The 20,170-nt window shown below is 44.8% G+C and overlaps 1 protein-coding gene across 1 annotated transcript; it reads right to left on the bottom strand.

Annotated features, from left to right (window-relative positions):
- Nucleotides 1-658: 658 nt before the first annotated feature.
- Nucleotides 659-19,907, bottom strand: LOC146504544 (A disintegrin and metalloproteinase with thrombospondin motifs 8-like). The gene is made up of 9 exons (XM_085131502.1): nt 18,986-19,907; nt 17,037-17,276; nt 13,052-13,184; nt 12,775-12,942; nt 11,687-11,979; nt 6,798-6,984; nt 4,688-4,860; nt 4,244-4,419; nt 659-2,944 (listed from the first exon to the last, which is right to left on the bottom strand). The coding sequence occupies exons 1-9, from the start codon at nt 19,700-19,702 to the stop codon at nt 2,200-2,202; spliced, it is 2,832 nt and encodes a 943-aa protein (XP_084987628.1). The 5' UTR covers nt 19,703-19,907; the 3' UTR covers nt 659-2,199.
- Between the last annotated feature and the right edge of the window lie 263 nt (nt 19,908-20,170).

Genomic DNA, 20,170 nt, shown 5'->3' on the forward strand with positions numbered 1-20,170 from the left:
ACAGGAGAAAGATTGAACAGGAAGCTGAACAGTTATTTTTTGGTTATTTTTTCTTTTAAATAGTTTTCTTTTCAGACTTTGAATTTCTTCAGCGTGATAAAGCTCTACGGTCTGCTGAAACATTACAAACCAACTGAAAGTCAAACTGTGGATAACGTGATTATGGTCATGCTGGTATTTTTGAACTATTCTGATTTTCACATCAACCAAGCTCAGAATATAGAACAACAGGCGTTAAAACAGGAAGTTGTTAAGTGGCTGGGTTCCTCCCTAACCACAGCTACTGAATATATTCTCATATGGCTGTCTTTGAAATATTTGAGCGGAGAAGTTATTCCAGCGTGGGAGGATTTTTACAGAACTTTGGAAAAGGTTTCGGTTTGTAAAACTTGCCTCACCCAACTTTTAAAAGCTACCAGGCCACCTAAAAGACTTCCACACATCTGTGGCGAGTTTTAGTGTCATTCAGCCTAAAAATGAACCCTGGAGTATGGAAGCCCACAAAAAAGAAAAAGCCGACTCGAAATTTTGAATTATTTTCTGAAAGTTAGACTCATTAACTTGAAATTTTGAGAAAAGTAACTCAAATACTTTTGAGTTAATAACTTGAAATTTCGAGTTATGGATAGTTGTTTTTTTGTTTGTTTTTTAGTGGCGGAAACGGGCTTCCATACTGGAGATCTTACCTGAAATATTTTGTGAAATTTATGGGTCCTTATCGCTAATGTTCACTCGAAACTTCTATGCGTAGTTAATAATGCCACTTTCATATGTTTTTAGTGATGTGTTGTGGAAAGTCACTCACAGTACAAGAGAACAACGCATCGACATAAATGTGTTTATTTGACCATTTTATAGACAATTATCTCAAAGACAGCAGCGTCTGCCATGTTACTTACATGTCCAAGGTAAAAACTTTACAAAAATAAATAGCTTAAAAAGGAAGCTGTAATAATAGCATATTCCTTCACTGAAGGGATACAGGCCCAATCCTCCATCTCTTTATAACATACTGTAAATCAACAACAGGAATGAAGAAATCAAATATACACACATGAGTCTGAAACATCTGTGAACATTTGCATATGATGCATGAACTAAAGGGAAAATGAATAAAATTACTGTTGTTTTTCATATACATGATAGATAATATGCTTATCACTTAACTTAGTAATAACACCTCCAAAATAAGATATTGCAGACTGGTTGTACTGCTGTTTGCTCAACTACACTGTGATGCACGTGGACATGGAACAAGGCTACAGTTACTTTACGGGGTCGAGCGGTCTGTCGTTGGGTTGTCTGATCAGAAAGACCCGACATGATCGAGGCTAATACATGTACAAAGTGTGGGAAACGCTTTTGATGTTGGCTCCAGCAGCCAGTAAATATAGTGAGAGCTATGGGTTTGCTCAACAATGCTAACTCTCCAGATAAAACCATCGTCCTCGTCACACGATTTTAACACAAATTACATTAATGTGTGTTTGAGAAGACGAAGCAATCACACACAAGTGCCTCGATCGTACGTCCGTACCTTATTTAAGGGCAAGTGGCTCGATCAAAGCTCTATAGGGACTTGATTCTGTGAATCACAGCTGGAGGAGGTATATTTACACGGTGCTGGTGTCTGTCAGCAGGTTTCATTGCTCTAGCCCCACCGAACTGCTGTTTATAGCAGACGGCCTCCAAAAACAATCTTTTAATCTGGACTAAATTTCTCATTCTGGAGGAAACACACACACTGCGCCTTCTCTTAGTGACTCTGCATAGCATCACACGTACATCCTGAGGTAGATTTCCATTGTTTCAATAGTGGTTGTCAAATGTCAACAGAGTGACAAAGCAATATTCAGCTAAAAGCCTTTGATGTGATTTGATGCAACCAGTTGATAAGATGGATGGATTATGAGGCAATGGGCCCTGGGATGTAGACGTTTAACCCCCACCCACCACCACTGCCACTCCTGCGTAACAACGAGACCCTCCAGGTTGAAAGAGGCATAAAACATCTTGCAGGTGAAAGAGAATGGTCATAATTATCATTTCTTTGGTTTTGTGGATCGCTCTGTGTGTTTGTAGTCATACTGTCCCTGATCTAATGGACCCCAGCATTACTCTCGGTGCGTCCGCCTGTTCAGTAATCCATCCATTGTTCATAAGTGCACTATGACCATGAGTCCGCTGTACTCGTGTTCTTCACAAGCAGTCCTGGTTGAAACATTCCCCAGACTCCGGCTCCGGGATCTTTCTTGGATCGCACTGTTCTGCTTCAACAGTCTTGCCAGTGTAGTCTATGCAGAAAACGCTGCGGTGGCGCTCCCCCTGACCACAAGTTCGTGAGCAGGCAGACCAAGGTCCCATCTGCCATATGGGACAGGGCAGATCTGCACAGGGCCTGATGTCCATGGGCTTTAGGTCTTTGTCACACTGACTGGAGAGGAAGCCTTCGTCGTCCATGCATTCAACATTTCTCCTGGACCACCCGGATCCACAGGTCTTGGAGCACGGAGACCACTCGCCCAGCACCCATTCAGGCACGCCAAACGGATGGATCATGTGCAAAGACAGGGACGAGCCCTTCTTCTCCTTGGGTTTGTTCAAAGTCACATCTTTAGGGATGAAAAAAGTATATTTGACCTTGGGAGGGCTACCATCTCCTGCAGTGGCGAGGAGCTGGATGGTGATGGCCTCCTTGAGCTGCCTGAAGCTCTGGATCCTCTCGAGCGTCGTGGAAGAGCCGCTGTACTTCAGCACTGCGCCCAGCACCGGAATGTCCTGCTCGACCGTGGACACGGAGAAGTTACCATTAAGGATGTAACCGCCGCTCTCTCTCTTTACAGCCAGGTAGTAGCCGTCGTGCTTGATTCCTCGGTGGCTCCGCTGCTTGATGTCAATGTTAGTAGCGCCAGTGGGAACTGTGACAATGTCACTGTATCCATAGCTGAAGGAGAAGAAACAGAACAGATAACAGTTAATATAAAATATCTGTATTAATTAGACCTTCCAGGTGAAAGGAGATGAACTTGGTTTGAAATTAGGGATGCAACGATACCAATTTGTTCAAACCGATACGATACCGATACTTGGATCTGAGTACTTGCCGATACAGAGTACAAAAACCGATACTTCTACCACACACAGACACACACACACACACACAAATACAATGAATTGGAAGACAGGTTTTATTTTATTCTCTGCCGATAAAAAATAAAATCGTAATAAAAATGACCACAAAAAAAATTTCAAGTGAAAAATAAGCACTTCTGTTAAATTATTGCAGAGTCTCCACATTGTAATTTAACAAAATATCACTGAACTATTGGCACTGTCTCGAGCTTTCACAATAATAAATAAACACTTCTGTTTGGAATAAAATAAATACAAATTAGGTTTGAGAATAAAATAAACTTTTAAATTATTGCAGAGTGTCGAATTTCATATCGCGGCTCGAGTATGCTGAGAAGACGGTTCAATCCTATGTTTTCCATGACGACGACGGTCATCCAGAGCGATAAAATGAGTCAGAGCCTCTGTTATTTTAACTGCTCGTGGATTTTCTCTTGACATTTTTCATCGCTTTTCCAAAACCTGAGTTAAAGTTGGCTGTTCCACACTGCTGACATTTTGTTTAGCCTAGCTACAGCAGCCTCCAGTTTCTCTATTTTATCTGGAGCCGCCAGTCTCACTCGTCTAACCCTGTGCCTTTTTAGCGCGGGATGTCCCCCTAGTGGCCAATCTAAAAAACTACAACAGAAATGACAATCCACCCTCTGATTAATGAAATAAGTTGGTATCGGTTCATGGTATCAGTTAACTTTTACGAGTATGAGTACACACATATTTTACAGTATCGGCCCCGATACCGATACCAGTATCGGTATCGGGGCCGATACCAATATCAGTATCGGTGCATCCCTATTTGAAACAGAAGAAGAGTGAAAGAAGCTGTGCTGACGCTATAATCAACCTACCAACATGTACGAAATTACTAATCTTATCTAAACTATGTTGAATAGATCAGAAAAAGCATGAATAAAACGAGACAGATAATTAGAATACCACAAGTAGAATTTAAAAAAAGATTTGTATAATAATGGGCGAAATATGATGTAACAACACAATCAATTAATCAACTAATCAATTAGTCACAACTACAGTAGAAGGAAAGACATCCATATATTTGTCTAAGCCTTTCAGTGCTTTATCATTTTTATTATCGTCGATCTGATCGGCTTACGTTGCTTTGTTGCACGAGCCTGTGATCTTTCTGCAGGTGAGCCCACTTCCTCCACACACGCCACACTTGTCCACTCTCTTGTTGGATCCTATCACCTGGTCGCAGCCTGCCTTCACACACTGTCCTTGGACACACACAGATGTGGTGTCAGGGCCACAGGGGGTCCCGTCGATCACCTGCAGGGATGGAGCAAGCATCGGTGGGTCACACATGTCCCATTCAACTTTTGAATATAGCTCAACATCATGTCAGGGTGTTCATCAGTGGTCACGCTCATGATGTTGGAGCTGGTTATAACACTGGCGATGAAGCAGAGCTGGGACTTCAGGGAAAACTACAACGAGCGACGCTTTTCTAAAACCACTATCCTGATTTTAAAAACTGAACCAGTGCTTCAGACTTCTTTCTTTCCTTTCATTGAGATTTGCTGTGACGTTATTGTACCTTGGATTCAAACACCTTGAATTCACTGCTGCCCCGGGCCCTGCAGAACAGCTTGCACCTGTCTCTGGGAGAAACACCGGCGTACTTTGGTATCCACTGTTTCACGTTCCCGTTGTGGTCCAGGTAGTTGGGGCTGTTGTACTTCTCACACTGCTCCTCCCTGAAACTTTTACCTAACATGAAGAAACAATAAATTAAGACTCTACCAAAACAATATTATTTGTATAACTCATTTGTATAATTCATTAGAGCAACACAGAAAAATAGATGAACTCCAGCAGAGGCTGGTGGACAACAATTAATTATGTAGCATCAAAACATAAAACCTGATTAGAAAACACAACACGGACAAACGTGCTGGGCCAGCTGCACATCACACCTACAGGAGCTCAGCCACGCTCGAAGCTCGCAGTGTTTGTGGCGATGGAGGATGCTTCGTGGCCGAGTTGGGGAGATTTCTACAAGCGTCCCCTTTGCAACATTCACGCTCACAGTTAATCTCGTGATATCTAGACGGGAGGACGTTTCATGAACTGACTTGTTGCAGTGGTGCCATCCTATTACAGCAGCACACTGGAATTCAGCGAGCGCTTTGGAACGACCCATTCTTCTACTAATGTTTCTACAGGCAGGCTACACTCAAAGGTTAGGAGGCGTGGCCTGATACATTGGTCCATATAGTGTGTTTTTGCAGTTCTTTTATTGGTTACAGTGATGCATTAGTGACTCCTCTGGTCTGCCCTCAGTGAACATGTTTCATTGGAGTCTTTAGTTTCATTAATTTGTAAATCAGAGTCCACACTAGTGTCACTGACATGTCCCTGCTGCATGGGTGGTCGTTTCCGCACTCCCATCCCCCGTCCCTGCTTACAAGATGGCTCAAACCACAGCATCTACATCTGTCTTTTATATGCAGGCTGTGGGTCAGTCTAGAAAATGCTGTTTTTCGATTGAGCGTCCCCCTGTTGCCTGCAGTGCCGCCTCCCTGTCGGCCTGTGATTGTCTGAGTGCAAACAGCTGTTCTGGAGTCCGAGCAGATCTGTGCCAGCTGTGCGTCATCACAACAATCAAGCTCTCTGCAAACCAACTCTGCCACTACCAGCCTGCCGCGTGCTTATGCGAGTTCTTATTCTGTTGTTACTCGTTACAGACTCCCGACCCTCGTCTCCTCTCGCCTGCAGCTCCATCAGTCATGTCTGCAGCGTCAGACTTTTAGCTTCCAGCTCGTCACTTGTTTCCATCCCTGTTACCCCTGCCCCCATCCGAGCTCTGCTGCTCAAGTCGGAATATCACGAGTTTTAATCCAAGCCTGCTCTGCTGTCCCCGCTCATTATCTACAATGAATTGTCTTTTCTCTACAACTCTGTAGAGAAAAGACAGTTGAAGCTGGAACGAGTCAAAACTGCAAAACTACAAAGTTGGATCTGCTGACATCAGAGGTCGGTAGATGTCTATAAGCACCTGTTTTGTTCTCCTGCTCATGATTTTACATTAAAATCTGCCAGACCTGAAATGCAGTGTGGTTCAACAACACTGGTGCACTTTGGCAGAAAAGAGGTTCTAGATAGAACCTTTAATTACACAGTTTCTTGCAGAGTTTGTGGAGTGGTTTGAACACGAGCTAATACGTAGTTTTTTGTTTTTTCCTTCATAAAAATGTCTGTTGCAAAGCTTGATTTTCTTTTCTAAAGCCATGGTGGAGCTGGGGAAGAACACGGCACATTTCAGAGCAGGTTTAGAGGTTTTCTTAATGTTGCGATGTAGATCTTGGGCTTTGGCAGAGGCACCCGGGGATCACATCCTGTGGCCTAATGTTCCTGTGGCTTATGGCGAGGGTTGGGTTTGGAAACTGTGGCCAAAACATCATAAGGTGGGGTCAACGTGCGGTGGGGCCAACCCTCGCCCAAATATGCCAACACACCTAACATCTGGCCTGCATAAAGCGGATCTACAGTAGGTCTGTGGCAGCCAGACTCACCCCGGCTCAATGCTGCCAGTCAAATGCAGGACAATGGAAAGTGCAGATGTGGGACAAACATTTGTTGGGGACAAACGTTATAAGAAGCTGTTTCTTTCTTTCAGCTGAAAGCTGTATTACGTTGACCCTTACCTTCATTGTTGTCACATGGCTGTATGTTGCAGGACTGGTACTGGACCCTCTGTCCTTCACAGTACTTCCCTCCATTGTGAGGCACTGGGTTAGTGCACTCCCTGTAGGAGAACTCCACCCCACCTCCACACGTCCTAGAGCACTGCTGCCACGGTCCCCACGAGCTCCAGCCGCCGTCCACAACCATCTGCGGTAAAACACACAGGAAAAAAAGAGCAGAGTAGTCGGTTAGCGCTCTGAGCCAAAGGCAATGTCAGCTGTGCAGCCTAAACCACAGTCTGGGCTTCTGGGTTTGAGGCCGCACAGCGTGTTGGCATGCCGCGACTCGAGGCTAAATCTGTGTTGAAGTTCGGCACGCGCCTGCTGTCTGACTCTACCCACATTCCTGCCACATGTGTCACTCACTGCTAGTGGAACCTGCCGTGCTCCAAGTTTGTACGTGGAGTGAGTATGTGCGCATGTGCATGTGTGTTTGCTAGCAAGGTTGTTCTTTCCAGAGGTTTTATGAGCTTGAACCACATCCCAACGGCCAGCATGTCTGGATTCATAAACAGATGTGTATTCAGAACACAAGGAGAAGGAATCAAGGCGACCGACCTTAAATAAGATGCCGAGATGTTCCTACAGGAAATCTAAAAAGGTATCGTGAAGGATCTGCAGTTCAACTCGCCAAAGTCAGACGCAGCTCAGTTTATGATGCGTTCTCTGAGCCCTTTAATGTCTGTACTTCAACTTGAAACTGCAGCATTTAAGAAAAAGAGTCAGGTCTCAGCTAATGCAACACTTTCTGCAAACATGCAGAGTTTTGTATTATGGAAACAGTGAGTTTCTCCACCACAGCGAATATTTTGGCCCTGCTGACTCTCATCACTTGTCTGTTGTTAGCGTATTAGCTTTGCTATCTGCTATCATCTCTCTGCTATCATTGTGGGTTTGAATCCACAGTTTGGGGCGGAGCTTGATGGTTCTTACCATATTTGCGTGGGCTCTCTGTGGGTATTCCAGCTTCCGCCCACACGCCAAAGACATGCAGTTAGTGCATTTATGTTAACTGAACATCAGATTAAGAATAAACTGTGAGACAACTCGTGCATTATCCACAGCTTATCTAACGCAGCATGAGCAAAACCTCCAAAATGTGCTGAGGATGCCTCATTAGAGCTTTATGACTACAAACCTGGTTACTCTGTTGACTCATCAGACACTGTGAACATTCTTTGGTGGTGAAATAAACAATGTCAGCGTGCAACATGCGAGAAGATGGGAGCAGGGTCCAAAGACTGTAAGGCTTACTGAAAAACACGTGCTTCAGAAAAAAGCTTGGAAAATCAAGGATTTCGACTAGGGTGGGTTTGGATAATCGATTTATTGATTAAAATCGATTCTGGCTTGGATAACGTGATATCGATTCATTAAAATCCTGAATTGATTTTTTAATATAAATTTATTTTGCACAAAACGCCAGAATCTCAGGATAAACCTCACAACATTTCAACAACCACCAAACAGCTGAAACAGTAAATGAGAGCAGGAACACGGATTCTGCACAGAGACGTAAACACACAGCGTGGACGCATCAGAATCAGTGAGATGTGACTTTCTCACCGACGGCATGGACGTGGTCGGGGCTGAAAGCCGACAGCTCGCTGATTCTGATGCTTCGGCGGGTCGAGCTTTGTGTTTATGTCGTTTTTTCACTGATTCTAAAGCTGTTAGTTTGATGTCTCTCCAAACAATATTGACCGAACCAGCAGCAAAAGAAGATCCAAACTTCACATAAACATCGTCATGAATTCACTCTGACTTTTGCTGTTTTGCTTCCACCACGATGCACAGCTCTCTCTCTCTCTCTCTCTCTCAGTTTCCCGTCTAACAATCTGTTTTCTTCATTATTCGCTTGCTTGTTACGCACAAGTCTACTGTTGTTTACAGGCTGTCGGCCGACGTTTTTTTCCTTTTACTTACTTCCGAAAAGAAAACCTAATTTCTGCCGTTCAATACTGAACAAATTTAAACTTTTTAAAATTATACAAAATGCAAAACGCTGTGTCTCTAATCAAACCGCTGTAACTTCAGAGGTAATGTTCATATTTTGATTAATGGTTTTCTTTCGTTTTTGATCTACTGCAGAATATTTTTATAAAATCCCAGAACAGGAAAATCAGCTTCATGTTTTTCTGTTTTATCTTCAGCTACTTTGACACAAAGGCCTCTGCTGTGACGCTCACACCTTTGATAAAGTCTGGAAAGTGTCAGCTTCCTTTTTATAGATACAAAAATATGTAAATGTACTGATCTGAATTATAATATTTCTGACTGTCTGAGGCAAAACTTCCCAGATTCAAATTGAATCGAATCAATTCTAGAAATCAGTGGCGATACCCTAATTTTAGGGTAAAATTGCCCTAATTTTGACCCTCGTGTGAAAATCTTTGGTCTCAAAGCTGCACTGATATTTCTTTTCTTCCAAAAGCAATCGTGACCTTATGTTGTCGCCACGGCCACTACAAGCCTAATCACCTCATGGCCTTACAAGGATGGTGTGGCTCATGTGTTGGGAAACAGCTGAACGAACAAACGTCAGCCTCACTTTTTGTTTTTCACCGACTGACGTGCTCACTAGCACGGCGGCACAAAGGCAGCAGGTGCACTGATGTGAAACAGGAGGTGCATTTCTGCCAGTGTTGGGTAAGTTACTTTAAATTAGTAACTTAGTTACATTACTAGTTACTTCTATCAAAAGTAACTCAGTTACTTCAAGTTACTCGTTACTTTCAAAGTAACTAGTTACTAGGGAAAGTAACTTTGGTTTTACTCAGAATTCTCTTGTTAATGTGTTGCTTCCATAACTTTGCCAGTCTTCTAGCTTGCTTACTTGCCACAAGTGCACTGTGCCACCTACCAATAGAAAGGAAAAGATAATGTGCATATTTCCACGAGAGAAATCCCACGCCTGGACCATCATTGACTGCTGCCATGATTCTAGCCTACGTCACAGCATCATGTGCGCCTTTTACATCCAACACAAAAACTGCAGTCGTGGTGCTTTGATTGTACTCAGAACTCGGAAATTCTGCCTTCTGAGTAGGAAGATGTAGGTAACACCAGACTGCAGATGAGCTGCATACAGGGCTGGACGGGGACAAGAAATCGGCCCGGGTGTTTTGACTAGAGACCGGCGCCATTATAGGAAAAATCATAAAGCCTTTGAATGAAAACAAACACTGTTGTGACAGTGATGTTCACTGTTCTGATGGTATATATGCATCAATCTATCAATCGTTTGTTGTAAGATTCAGATAATTATTTTTTAAAAGCTAGACATTTTAAATGAGAATAAGAAAGAAAAGTATTTCTTTGTGCCCCCCTCTCCCTGTTAATGCCCTACCTGCCCCCCTGGCAAAACTTAGCTAGATCCGCCCCTGCACAGTTACCAGCTGTCAGCTGCTTAGAAAAGGATCCTGGTGTTATTTGTCTCTCAGAAACAGTTGATAACTTCCCTTCAACTCATTCATGTCACCTAAAAGGTAAACCTGTTTCTCCATCACCTGTTCAGCTCTGATTCAGTAAGGACATCTCCTGGTTTCATCTTCATGTTTCCCTCTCACCAGATAACCAAACCCACATCATGACCAGCAGCTTTACAGCTGTGGCTCCAGCAAACATCAGCTGATACTAGAAATTAATATTAAATAAATTATAACAACAGCTGATCAAGCTTAAACGTGCTGCTGTTGTTTAACGCGACATCTGCTGGTTTTCTCTTTCTGGCGCGAAGTGGGAGATAAACAAACAAGAGAGAAAAGCTGATCAGCTGATCATTGATCAGTTTTCATGATTGAAGTAGAAACGGGAGAGAGAGGGGGGAGAATGAAAGAAGAAGAGGCAGCTGTGCAGCAAAGACACAGAATAACTCCAGCTTTGTGTCTTTTTCATTGTAGCTGAATTACGGGACAAACTGTTCCTTTTCACCTCAATAAGAAACACGTAATATTTTCTCTGAATACCAGACGGGACGGTTGGCAACTCTAATAACTTATGAACAAAATAAAGTTCAACATGATTAACTTCATAGCACCCACCCAGCTGTATAGAAACTCCGTCATGCTAGCTAGTACGCAGTACGGAAAAAGTCAGAATAACTAAAATAAACTCCACCTAAACTTGGTTTATATCTGACCCAGATAGACTGCAGGTCATAACTTCTTACCTGAAGTTCAGTTCACACTTGGACCGGCGGCCGCCTCGGGTCTCTTTTCCTTCTGCGTCCCCTTTCCGTCATCCACCTGCTGGCCTCCACCACTTGCTAATGTTCCTGAATCTGTGGAAGCTCCGCGATGCCACCACACGAAGTAACGAGTAACGACCCTATCTAAATCCCAGTAACGACTAACGCGTTCCTGATTTTGGCATAATAACTAGTTACCGTGCTCGTTACCACGATAATAACGTAGTTACTGTAACGCGTTACTTAATAACGCGTTAGTCCCAACACTGATTTCTGCACATCTACTACAAACTGTGTCCCTTTCTTAGTTGTGTATCACGGTGAACTTCTCCACAGTACTTTGCAAGCATATCTTTCACTGTACACACTGATCATGTGTGAGCACTCAATAAGAGCTGCTAAGTCTGGATGCAGTATTTGTGTTGTGAGATAAAATTCCTGCAATACTTCCAATATTTGACCAATAATACAATAAAAAGGTCAAAGTTTAAAATAAAAGGTGTCGTGTGGGAGGGGCACTGACACAGCTGATACCACAAGCTAATGCTGGTGTTCACAGCTGGTAGCTGAGATACTTCCCTGTTCATGAAAGGATTTTACTGCCATCAAATTTAACTTTGTAAGGTGTCTTTTGAAAAACAGGGAACAGACTCGGGCTTACCAGTGGCTTCATCGCCTCATCGCCTGGCACGCAGACGCCATGAAGGCAGGTTCCATTGGCACCGCAGGGCGTGCCATCAGCCCAGGGCAGGCTCCCATTCTTGGTGGAGCATTGCAGCGTCCCCTCCTCCTGACACCACAGCTGGCTGCAGGTATCGCTGTCGGAGGTGTTGGGGCAGTGGACGAACTCCTCTCCAAAAATCTGCTGGCACTGCTGGTCCACGCTGTACTTGGAGCCTGGCAGCTCCTTCGGTAGAGGCATGGCGCTCTCTGGGACGTCGAGCAGGCAGTCCCCTGTGGTTACAGCACAAAACAAGTCCGTGTGAGGCCGATTATATCGGCGTTTGTGGAGACTGTGGAGACGCGGCACAGCGACAATCGTAAATATGCTGCGTGTGGCATGACAACAGTGGGAAAGTATTCAGTGCAAGCTGTGTCGTGACTATAAAACGGAACAATTTCACTTTAACTAATGTAGTGCATGTTTATAGGCAGCCTAATGCTCTGAATCTGGACGTCTGACAGGTCATCCAACTCTGATTGTTTTCCATTATTCCTCTAATGATCTTTATTGCATTCAATAAGCTTTTGTCTGGAGCTGTCAATGACATCTGCGGTTCGGTATGAACATTCTCAGCCACATGAGTTTTTGTTGGAAACATTTTCCAACTGATAAAGAACACATTCTGCTGACACCAGCTGTTGCTTTTGGCCGAGGAGGTGGGGAACAGGAAGAAGTCCATATTATGACTCAGTGGAAAAGAAGGTTCACTGACAGATCGAGCGAGGATACAAACAATACAGGATGCACAACAAGGCAGGGGGAGAGGGAGCAACAGAGGTAAGGCAAAAGAAAGAGCAGGATGTGGAAACCTCGGGCGAAATAAATCGAGCGTCCAACCCGTAATTTAAGGGGAGCGGCACGTTTAAGCAGGAAAGCCTCGGTTCACGAGAGGATGAGAGGAAGCGTATGTTTTATACATCTCTGATGTGACTAATAACAGAGTCGCAGCGTGGCAGGCAGCCACACTGGCACAAGATATCGACATTAACGTCTGCTGCAGAGCAACAAGCTGCAGTGTGCCTCACCGTGCCCGTTGTCAAAGAATTCGGTGACGTAGAGCGCGCTGCAGGGCGACCAAGGCAGCGTTTTGTTGAGGCTGATGAACAGCGGCGCCATCAGGTGATGACCTCCCAGATCCCCAAAGAGTCTCTCACACGTCTTGGAGTCATCGTGAGGCATGCTCAGCACGTGACCTGCAGGAGGTGACAGTTTTGAAGGTGCTTGAGTGTTTAGGTGAAAACTCTCGATCTAAGAAGCTTTTCCATAAAGCCGAGGATCGCGTCAGCCCCCGTGTGACCTCACCGAGCTCGTGTGCGGCTGTGAAGGCAGCTTGCAGGCCGTTGTCCTCGATAACCGAGCAGCTTCTCTTGGGATCGCACATCGTCCCGACATCGGCCACGCCCAGCGTGTCGCAGCTCTTCTGACCGCAGATGTCCTGAAACACAAACACAGAACAAAAACGTCAGATTTGAATAAACTGAATATAAGAGCTACTTTGTTTCTGCATAATTACATGTTCGTAGTTTCACTTTGGTGGGTTCTCCTCACACCAGCATCTCGGAGGTTCTGGGCTTTTCAAATACACGAGGGGAACGTGTTCTCCAGATAAAGCTGGAATTCACCGAAGTTCCATGAACTTCAAACTCCAGCAGGAAGAAGGAATAAAAAGGACGATCGGTGCCACTCAGGTTTCTGCTGCAACGTTCAGAATTTGATGTAAACAACATGGAAGAATGGATCCGTCCTGCCTCGTGTTAGCAGTTTGTCCTATTACATCACCGGACCGGTGAGCAGGTATGTTTCTGACCACTGCAGCCCTTTATGTGCACGTCTTCTGATGACGGCACAAAGCTTCAGTTATATCAAACTGCTTTGTTGAACACAACAATGAGTTCACTGTACTCTCAGTTCAGCACCTTTGGGATGTTCTCGAATCGCAGACTCACATCATGGAAGTGTAGCAGACAAACCTGCAGCACTTGTGTGATGTTATTGTGTCAGTAACAACAAAATCACTGAGGAACGTTTCGTGTTTGTGCCACGAAGAATTAAAACAGTTCTGAAGACGAAAAGGGTCCAAATCCAAACAAAGTGTCCCGTGAGCACAGCTAGGTCAGCTGTTTGGTCACTTTAAACTCTCCGTTCTACTTTTTAGCTGTTTCGTTTTAGCTAAATTGCTTATTTATTCTAGTCTGTTTATAATTAATCACTGGTTCAACTTTTCATCAGTGGCTGCTCGTTACAATATTCGGTTCACAGGGTTTTTAGAGCCTCTGGTTAGTGAAGCCAGCACAATCGGTCCTCTTACAGTAAAGGTATGTAAAGAAATCTCTATATAATGTGCATTATGCCAAAGTAAACAAGCAGCAATTTTAAGATTGTTAAAAAGAGCGAGTGTGACGTGGAGCTGGGAGCCGAGTTAAAGCCTGATTGTGTTGACCTGCTTGGACTCTGACTAGTTTTCATGCACTCAGTAACAGCTGAGGTGTTACAACCACCTCCTGTGTGCATATAGTTTGGTGGCTAGCTGCATATTAACATAGCGAGTGCAGCTTTGCATAAAGTTGTACAGTATGTGACAAGAAGCAGTGTACACTGGAGGGAAGTGGCGGTGGCCAGCAAAGGTGATGGAACAGCTGCTAAAACTGCGTTTCACTCAAACTAAACTGAAAGATTCAAACTGAAACGTCCGAATATTTTTACATCCCAAATCTTTACCTGATCCCTTGTGGATTTAAGGCACTGCAGGCTGCACTGTTAAAGGCTTTATTCTGTCAAATAGTAAATACAGTAAATATATTAGCAGCTCTTGATGACTGTTATATAACCTTCACCATCTATTTAAAAATCAAAAGCATGTTACTCAGAGTTTCCATCATTAAGCAAAAGCAAATAAATATCCGCAGCTGTGGGAGAAGTGACCGTGAGTTATATCAGACATCTTATTTCTGTGCAGCATGGACAGACGCATCCACGGCCTCGCCTTCTCTAAAAAACACGAGGCTTCTGTGATTGGAAAGACATCTGGACCTGGAGACAGGGACTGAATGCAGCTCAGTCTGTGTTTGCGCACCTTATTCCACAACAGCAAAAGATGCCTTTCGTGCAGATGCAGGACTCGACGTGTGGGTCAGAGCTCAAACCGCAATGTTGCACAAACACACGCGCGGTGAGAGCGCAAAGATGCACGAGTGAAACGTTTCCGATGCACGCAACCCGCCGCGAGCTTTGCGTGTTACGCAGCGTCAGTCTTCTCTTGACTGCGGCTTGCACGGCAGGCATTTGCGACCCTGCGCAGGCCACATACTACAGCTCGACCGTTAATAGGGGCACTAAAGTCAGCTCATCCACGAGGAGCCGTCTGTCCTCTGCATTTCTGCGGAAATGGAAAAACAAACAGAAACCCGGGTTTGCGTGAATGATGGTTTCCCCCAAAGAAAAGCCGCTCCAACAATCCAGCACAACACAGCACAAAGCCATATGTTCTCTCCATTATTCCTCAGATCCGGGGTCAGATTTACACGCTAACGTCATTCTGTAGGCGGATAAATGCCAAGCCTGTCATCAAATCGAGCCGCAAACCAGGGCACTTAGCTATAAAAATGTAATAATAGAGACGTTCCTCGCCTAATGTATTGTCTGCTAACACCTTGTCAACACGCACATACCAGATGGAAGAAGGCAGCCAAACACAGCAGAACAAGCCAATCGCAACTCAAACCCCGAGGACTTGTGAACTTATTTCCTGTCATCCATAAAGAACAGTTTGTTTGCTTTGCTTTGACATTTCCCCAGCTTGGAAAAGATTATTCCATCTCTGCAGGCTGCTTTCCTTAAGTGACAGCTCGAAAGTTTTTCTTTTCTATGGGCTGTTAAAAAAATAACGTATGACAACGGCTGGTTTAAAACGGGGAGACCTCCACATGTCACCACAGCTGCTCTAAAGTGCACCTGTGTCACTGTGGGCCACTTTGGCTCAGATGATTGCTGGGCGGTCGGCTTTGCTGCCTGTGAAACCGCATTATGCTCCCACAGCTGGCGGGGCACTGAATTCCACCAGAGATCATTTTCGGACTCATTCTCGCTGCTTGTCCTCTGAACGGAAACTAAATCTGCCAGAACGTGATGGTGAGAGGACGTCCATCCTCTGTGACGCAAAACCGCACTTTGACTGCTGTAACCTATCGTGGTGACTGACACACACACACACACACACACTACATGAACTGCTAAACACGTCCAGCTGAGGGCACATAACCTACTTTGTATCACTTGTGTTACTTCAAAGGATCCGAACATTAAACATGATGAAAGTTTCAAACAGTAACAAATAATCCATCTGAGGTCAAATCTGACTTTCTTACTTCAAACTATTTTTTTCTACTTTTGGATCTGTATGACGTCACTGTGAGCAGAGATCCCTAATACACTCATCTCTGTTACGCGTCTGTTGCTGTGAGTGTACAAGCCCCACCCACTTGGTGGGTTTTATTAATGAAGAGCAGCCAATCAGAAGAAACTTGGCTTAAAAGGAGGGACTTGGAGTAAACTTGGAGTCCCATTACGACATAAATACGACGCAGAAGCGCTTTAATAATATAATGTAGCTGTAATAATAAATCCCTTTTAAAAGCATTAGCCTTAGCTCTGTTTTAGAGAATCATACATTAATTCTCCTTCTTAGCTGTTTTTAACTTCCTTTATTGCTTTGGTCGAATCCACCTTCAGCAGTGGAGATGAATACATGTACCTTTTACAGGACACACGGGAATTTGTTCAATAAAACATTTAAAAAAATAGAATTTATTTGTTAGCATTTACATTTTTGCTTCATGACTAAATCACTTCCCATTGTTGAACCTTTCAATGAAACCTGAAATACTCCGGTGTTCCTCAAGGATCAGTTCTCAGGCCACTGCTGTTTGCAAACTATGACTTAATGAACACTTCACAGTAACTTAATTTTGCCTGCAGGTTTTAATTGTGTCTCAGTTACTAAATGGCCGAGTACTCATTTGCACAGTCCAGATGTCATCGCGCAATCTTAGAAACAATCCCTTTATTCAGGGGTAATGATGGCATTTCTCTGAACTTGTGCAGTTAAAGCTATAAAAAGTGTAGTTAATGACTTCTTGTTAAGATGTTCATCTTGTTTAAAAGATAAATGTTTAAAGCCTTATTTGCAGATGATGCTGTGTTTTATTTCAAAGAGCTAAACAGCTTTAAATAAAACAAAAAAGGAGAAAAATAACAAAATCAGATGTATGCTCGTCTGCTGGCTCCTCACCTCTCTGGTGAACAGCATGGCAGTGTCGTAGTGCTCGGGATGCCTCTGGCTCGGTGGGTTGAAGCGCTGCTGCCAGGAGCAGAAGTTCCTCAGAGCCACGCCTCCATTGCTGGAGACCTCCGGTCCAATTTCCTCGTCTTCCACCAGCAGCATCTCCACCACCACCATGTTCACAGAGTTCTTTATGCTGGGGTGCTTATAAAGCTGGGCGGCCATGGACATGAGGGTGAGGATGTAGTGCTGTGGAGGAGAGGATATTTATGGTTCAGCCTACAGATGTGTTTGGACCAGGCTGGCTAAACAAGCTAAACATGCATGTGATGGTAATGAGAAGTTTTAATGAAATCTTGACAAGAAAGCGTGTGTGCGTATATTACTCCAGGGGACTTTAATGATGTTTTGAGTCTGCGGGACAAGCTTCATTATAAAATTTTGGGCAGATTGCAAACACATTTTTGCCTTTTCTTACTTAGTAGATGTGCATGTGTAATGGTGTAGAGGGGCCAGTGTGTTGGTTAGTTCTAACGTGCCTCGTTTGATGCCTTCAAATGGAAAAGAGACTTTTTCCAAATGCAGTAATTGCACAAAAATAAAAGCATAAACACTATAAAGTACTGAGCACATGTTTGTTCTGCAATGGAAATTAAACTGGCTGATATGTGGAGCTGTGCTGGACTGTCTGTTACTGCTGCAGCAACCAAAGAAAAGGACGCCAACATCATACAAGAGGCCAAAGCTGTAGGCAGACAAACCCACACCTGTGGCCTGAAATCATTTTCCCCAAAGTTACTTGTCCCGTGACACAATCATGAGGGATCGAAGCTCATCTGTAACCGGAAGGTCGCCGGTTCGATCCCCCTGCTCTCTCTGTCCTGGTCGTTGTGTCCTTGGGCAGAGACACTTTACTCTACCGGTGATGGTGCGATATGGCTACAACTGCAGCTGCCTCCACCAGTGTGTGAATGAATAGTGGGATTATTATTATCATTAAAGGAGACGCGTCAGGGATTTCCACTGAGCTGCTGTGTCACCGTGTTTCAGAGCTGCCAAATCACAGACAGTGAGCGGCTTTGCCGTGATGTGTATTCTCGGTGAAATCATTTTTCTAGTGTGGGTTGATAGTCCCACATTGAAAGTTTTTCCACCCACGGAGCCACATGTTGATTTTTGCCTGGGGAAACCAAATCACTGAAACGGCCCCTATTTGTAGAAAACTGCATAGAAATAAAAAGGAATGTGTGATTTGGAAAATCCACTGTGAGCCAAGTTTATCAGTGCAACCTTCCTCCTCACCTTGTGTCTGGTTGCCGGGGGATACTATGGAGACTTTGGCAGCTGAGGACTTAAACACAAACAGATTAGGATTTGGCTGGTGCGGATTTTGGCACAGTCCTACTTATTACTGGTTTGGCTTTGGTTGGAAGCAGGACTGATTTTAGATTGGAAGGAGGACGTAATAAACATTTACTTTAACACTGAAGGTTTTATGCAGGAGAGCAGGGCTGATTTAAAGAATCACGGAGTAAAGACAGAATGGAAAAGCTATTGTAAGCGCTGGGAGTCTTCCTGGTGATGCTGAGGCTTTGCTGCCAAATGGTGACCAAGTCCGTAGGAATGTGCTCGAGCATTTCTTGCATTTCTTTGGCCTGACATCTTTCTGTGGAAAACAGGGAGCTCATCGATTTCCTCCCAACGTCCCTCGCTGACAAAACATGTTTTATGCAGCCGGAGAGAAAAACATATGCCTGCCTTTATATTTTCGAGTGTGTGAATCCTGACTTTGCAGACAGGATGGGAAAATAAAAGGGGGGGGGGGGGGGGTAATGGAATGATGTCTACAACAGCGGCCTGTTTATGGAAGCGTCTAAGCCAAGAAATTAAAGGCGAGCTTTGTTTGGGCGCCTAGTAAGTGTGTGCGTGCAGGAAAGAATGAGTTCATGGCGTCTGACCTTTATTTCATCTCCATAGAAGTGGGTCATGCTTGAGTCTGCTACCACCAGGGTCTCTATGAACCGTGGAGCGGAGACAAAGCGTCTCCGGCGTGGTTCCCTCCTTGCGTCACCGTCGCCGTGCGTAAAACTTTCCCCATTGTGCTGCTCCACGGCCGCGTGATCAAACGGGAGGGAAACACCGTTGCTCTCGTTGAATGTTCTCCTCCTGATGACGTGCGGCTGCTCGGCAGAGGCTGGCCCGGGGCCGCCGTGGAGTTTGGGCTCAATCAAATACTCTTTGCCCTCCGTTACAAAGGAGCCAAAGATGCCCGAGCACAGACTGACAGCCACGAGTGAGTTCTGATCTTGATCCACGTTCCCGGAGTAAAAGCAGCTCCTCAGGTGGCCCTCGCTCTCCTCTGACCTGTTCATAAGCTTCTGGGGGGCGGCTCGGGCACCTGGAGCGCTGCGTAAAGTTCCAACGTCTCTGGCTTTGACGCGCTGGATGGTGAAGGAAGGCGCGATGAAGCTGGTGTCCGGGACGAGGTTTAGAGTAAAGTCTTTGCCAAACGCACTGAGGACAAACCTCGGCTGCTCCTCGCTTCTCTTCCAGAAGCGCCCGCTGGTTCTTGCGTTTATCCGAACAGGTACAACATCCTCTGATTCAAAGGAAGAGGCAAGTGCCGCGTCGACTACGCACAGCAGCGAAAAGAGCAAACACGCAGTGGCACACATCGTCTGCAGACAGAAACGCGCTGAAGAGTGGATCAAAAATAAAGACTAACAAAGATGATGTCCTCTCTCTCCTGCAGTCGCAATAACGTCTCTTCTGAAATGAAAGCGAGCTCAGAGTGTGCTGCTCAGCGTCGACCAGCTATCATTCCCTGCTCTGCCGCTCACCAGCACCGCTGCAGTCTGGACACATCGGGGGTATTTATACTTTCCCTTCTTCTCTGGACATGAGGGGGTTTATTTTTGATATCCTCCGTTGCTGGAAATTCTCCTCCCACTCACACTTCATGAGAAACTCGAGGATAAAACGGGTCCAATAAGAATGGGCCGACACTCCCCCCTTCTGAAACAGCTTGACAACCGCGCTCCTATTATTAACCCAGCGTGCTGTATGGCAGCGACAGGACATCTATACTACGCATAGCTGGGAGTCCGCTACGCGAGTTATTTCGGAGGTGTGTGAGTGGCAGG

The sequence above is a fragment of the Neolamprologus multifasciatus genome, chromosome 14, assembly GCF_963576455.1.
Source record: "Neolamprologus multifasciatus chromosome 14, fNeoMul1.2, whole genome shotgun sequence".
In the NCBI taxonomy this organism is placed as follows: Eukaryota; Metazoa; Chordata; class Actinopteri; order Cichliformes; family Cichlidae; genus Neolamprologus; species Neolamprologus multifasciatus.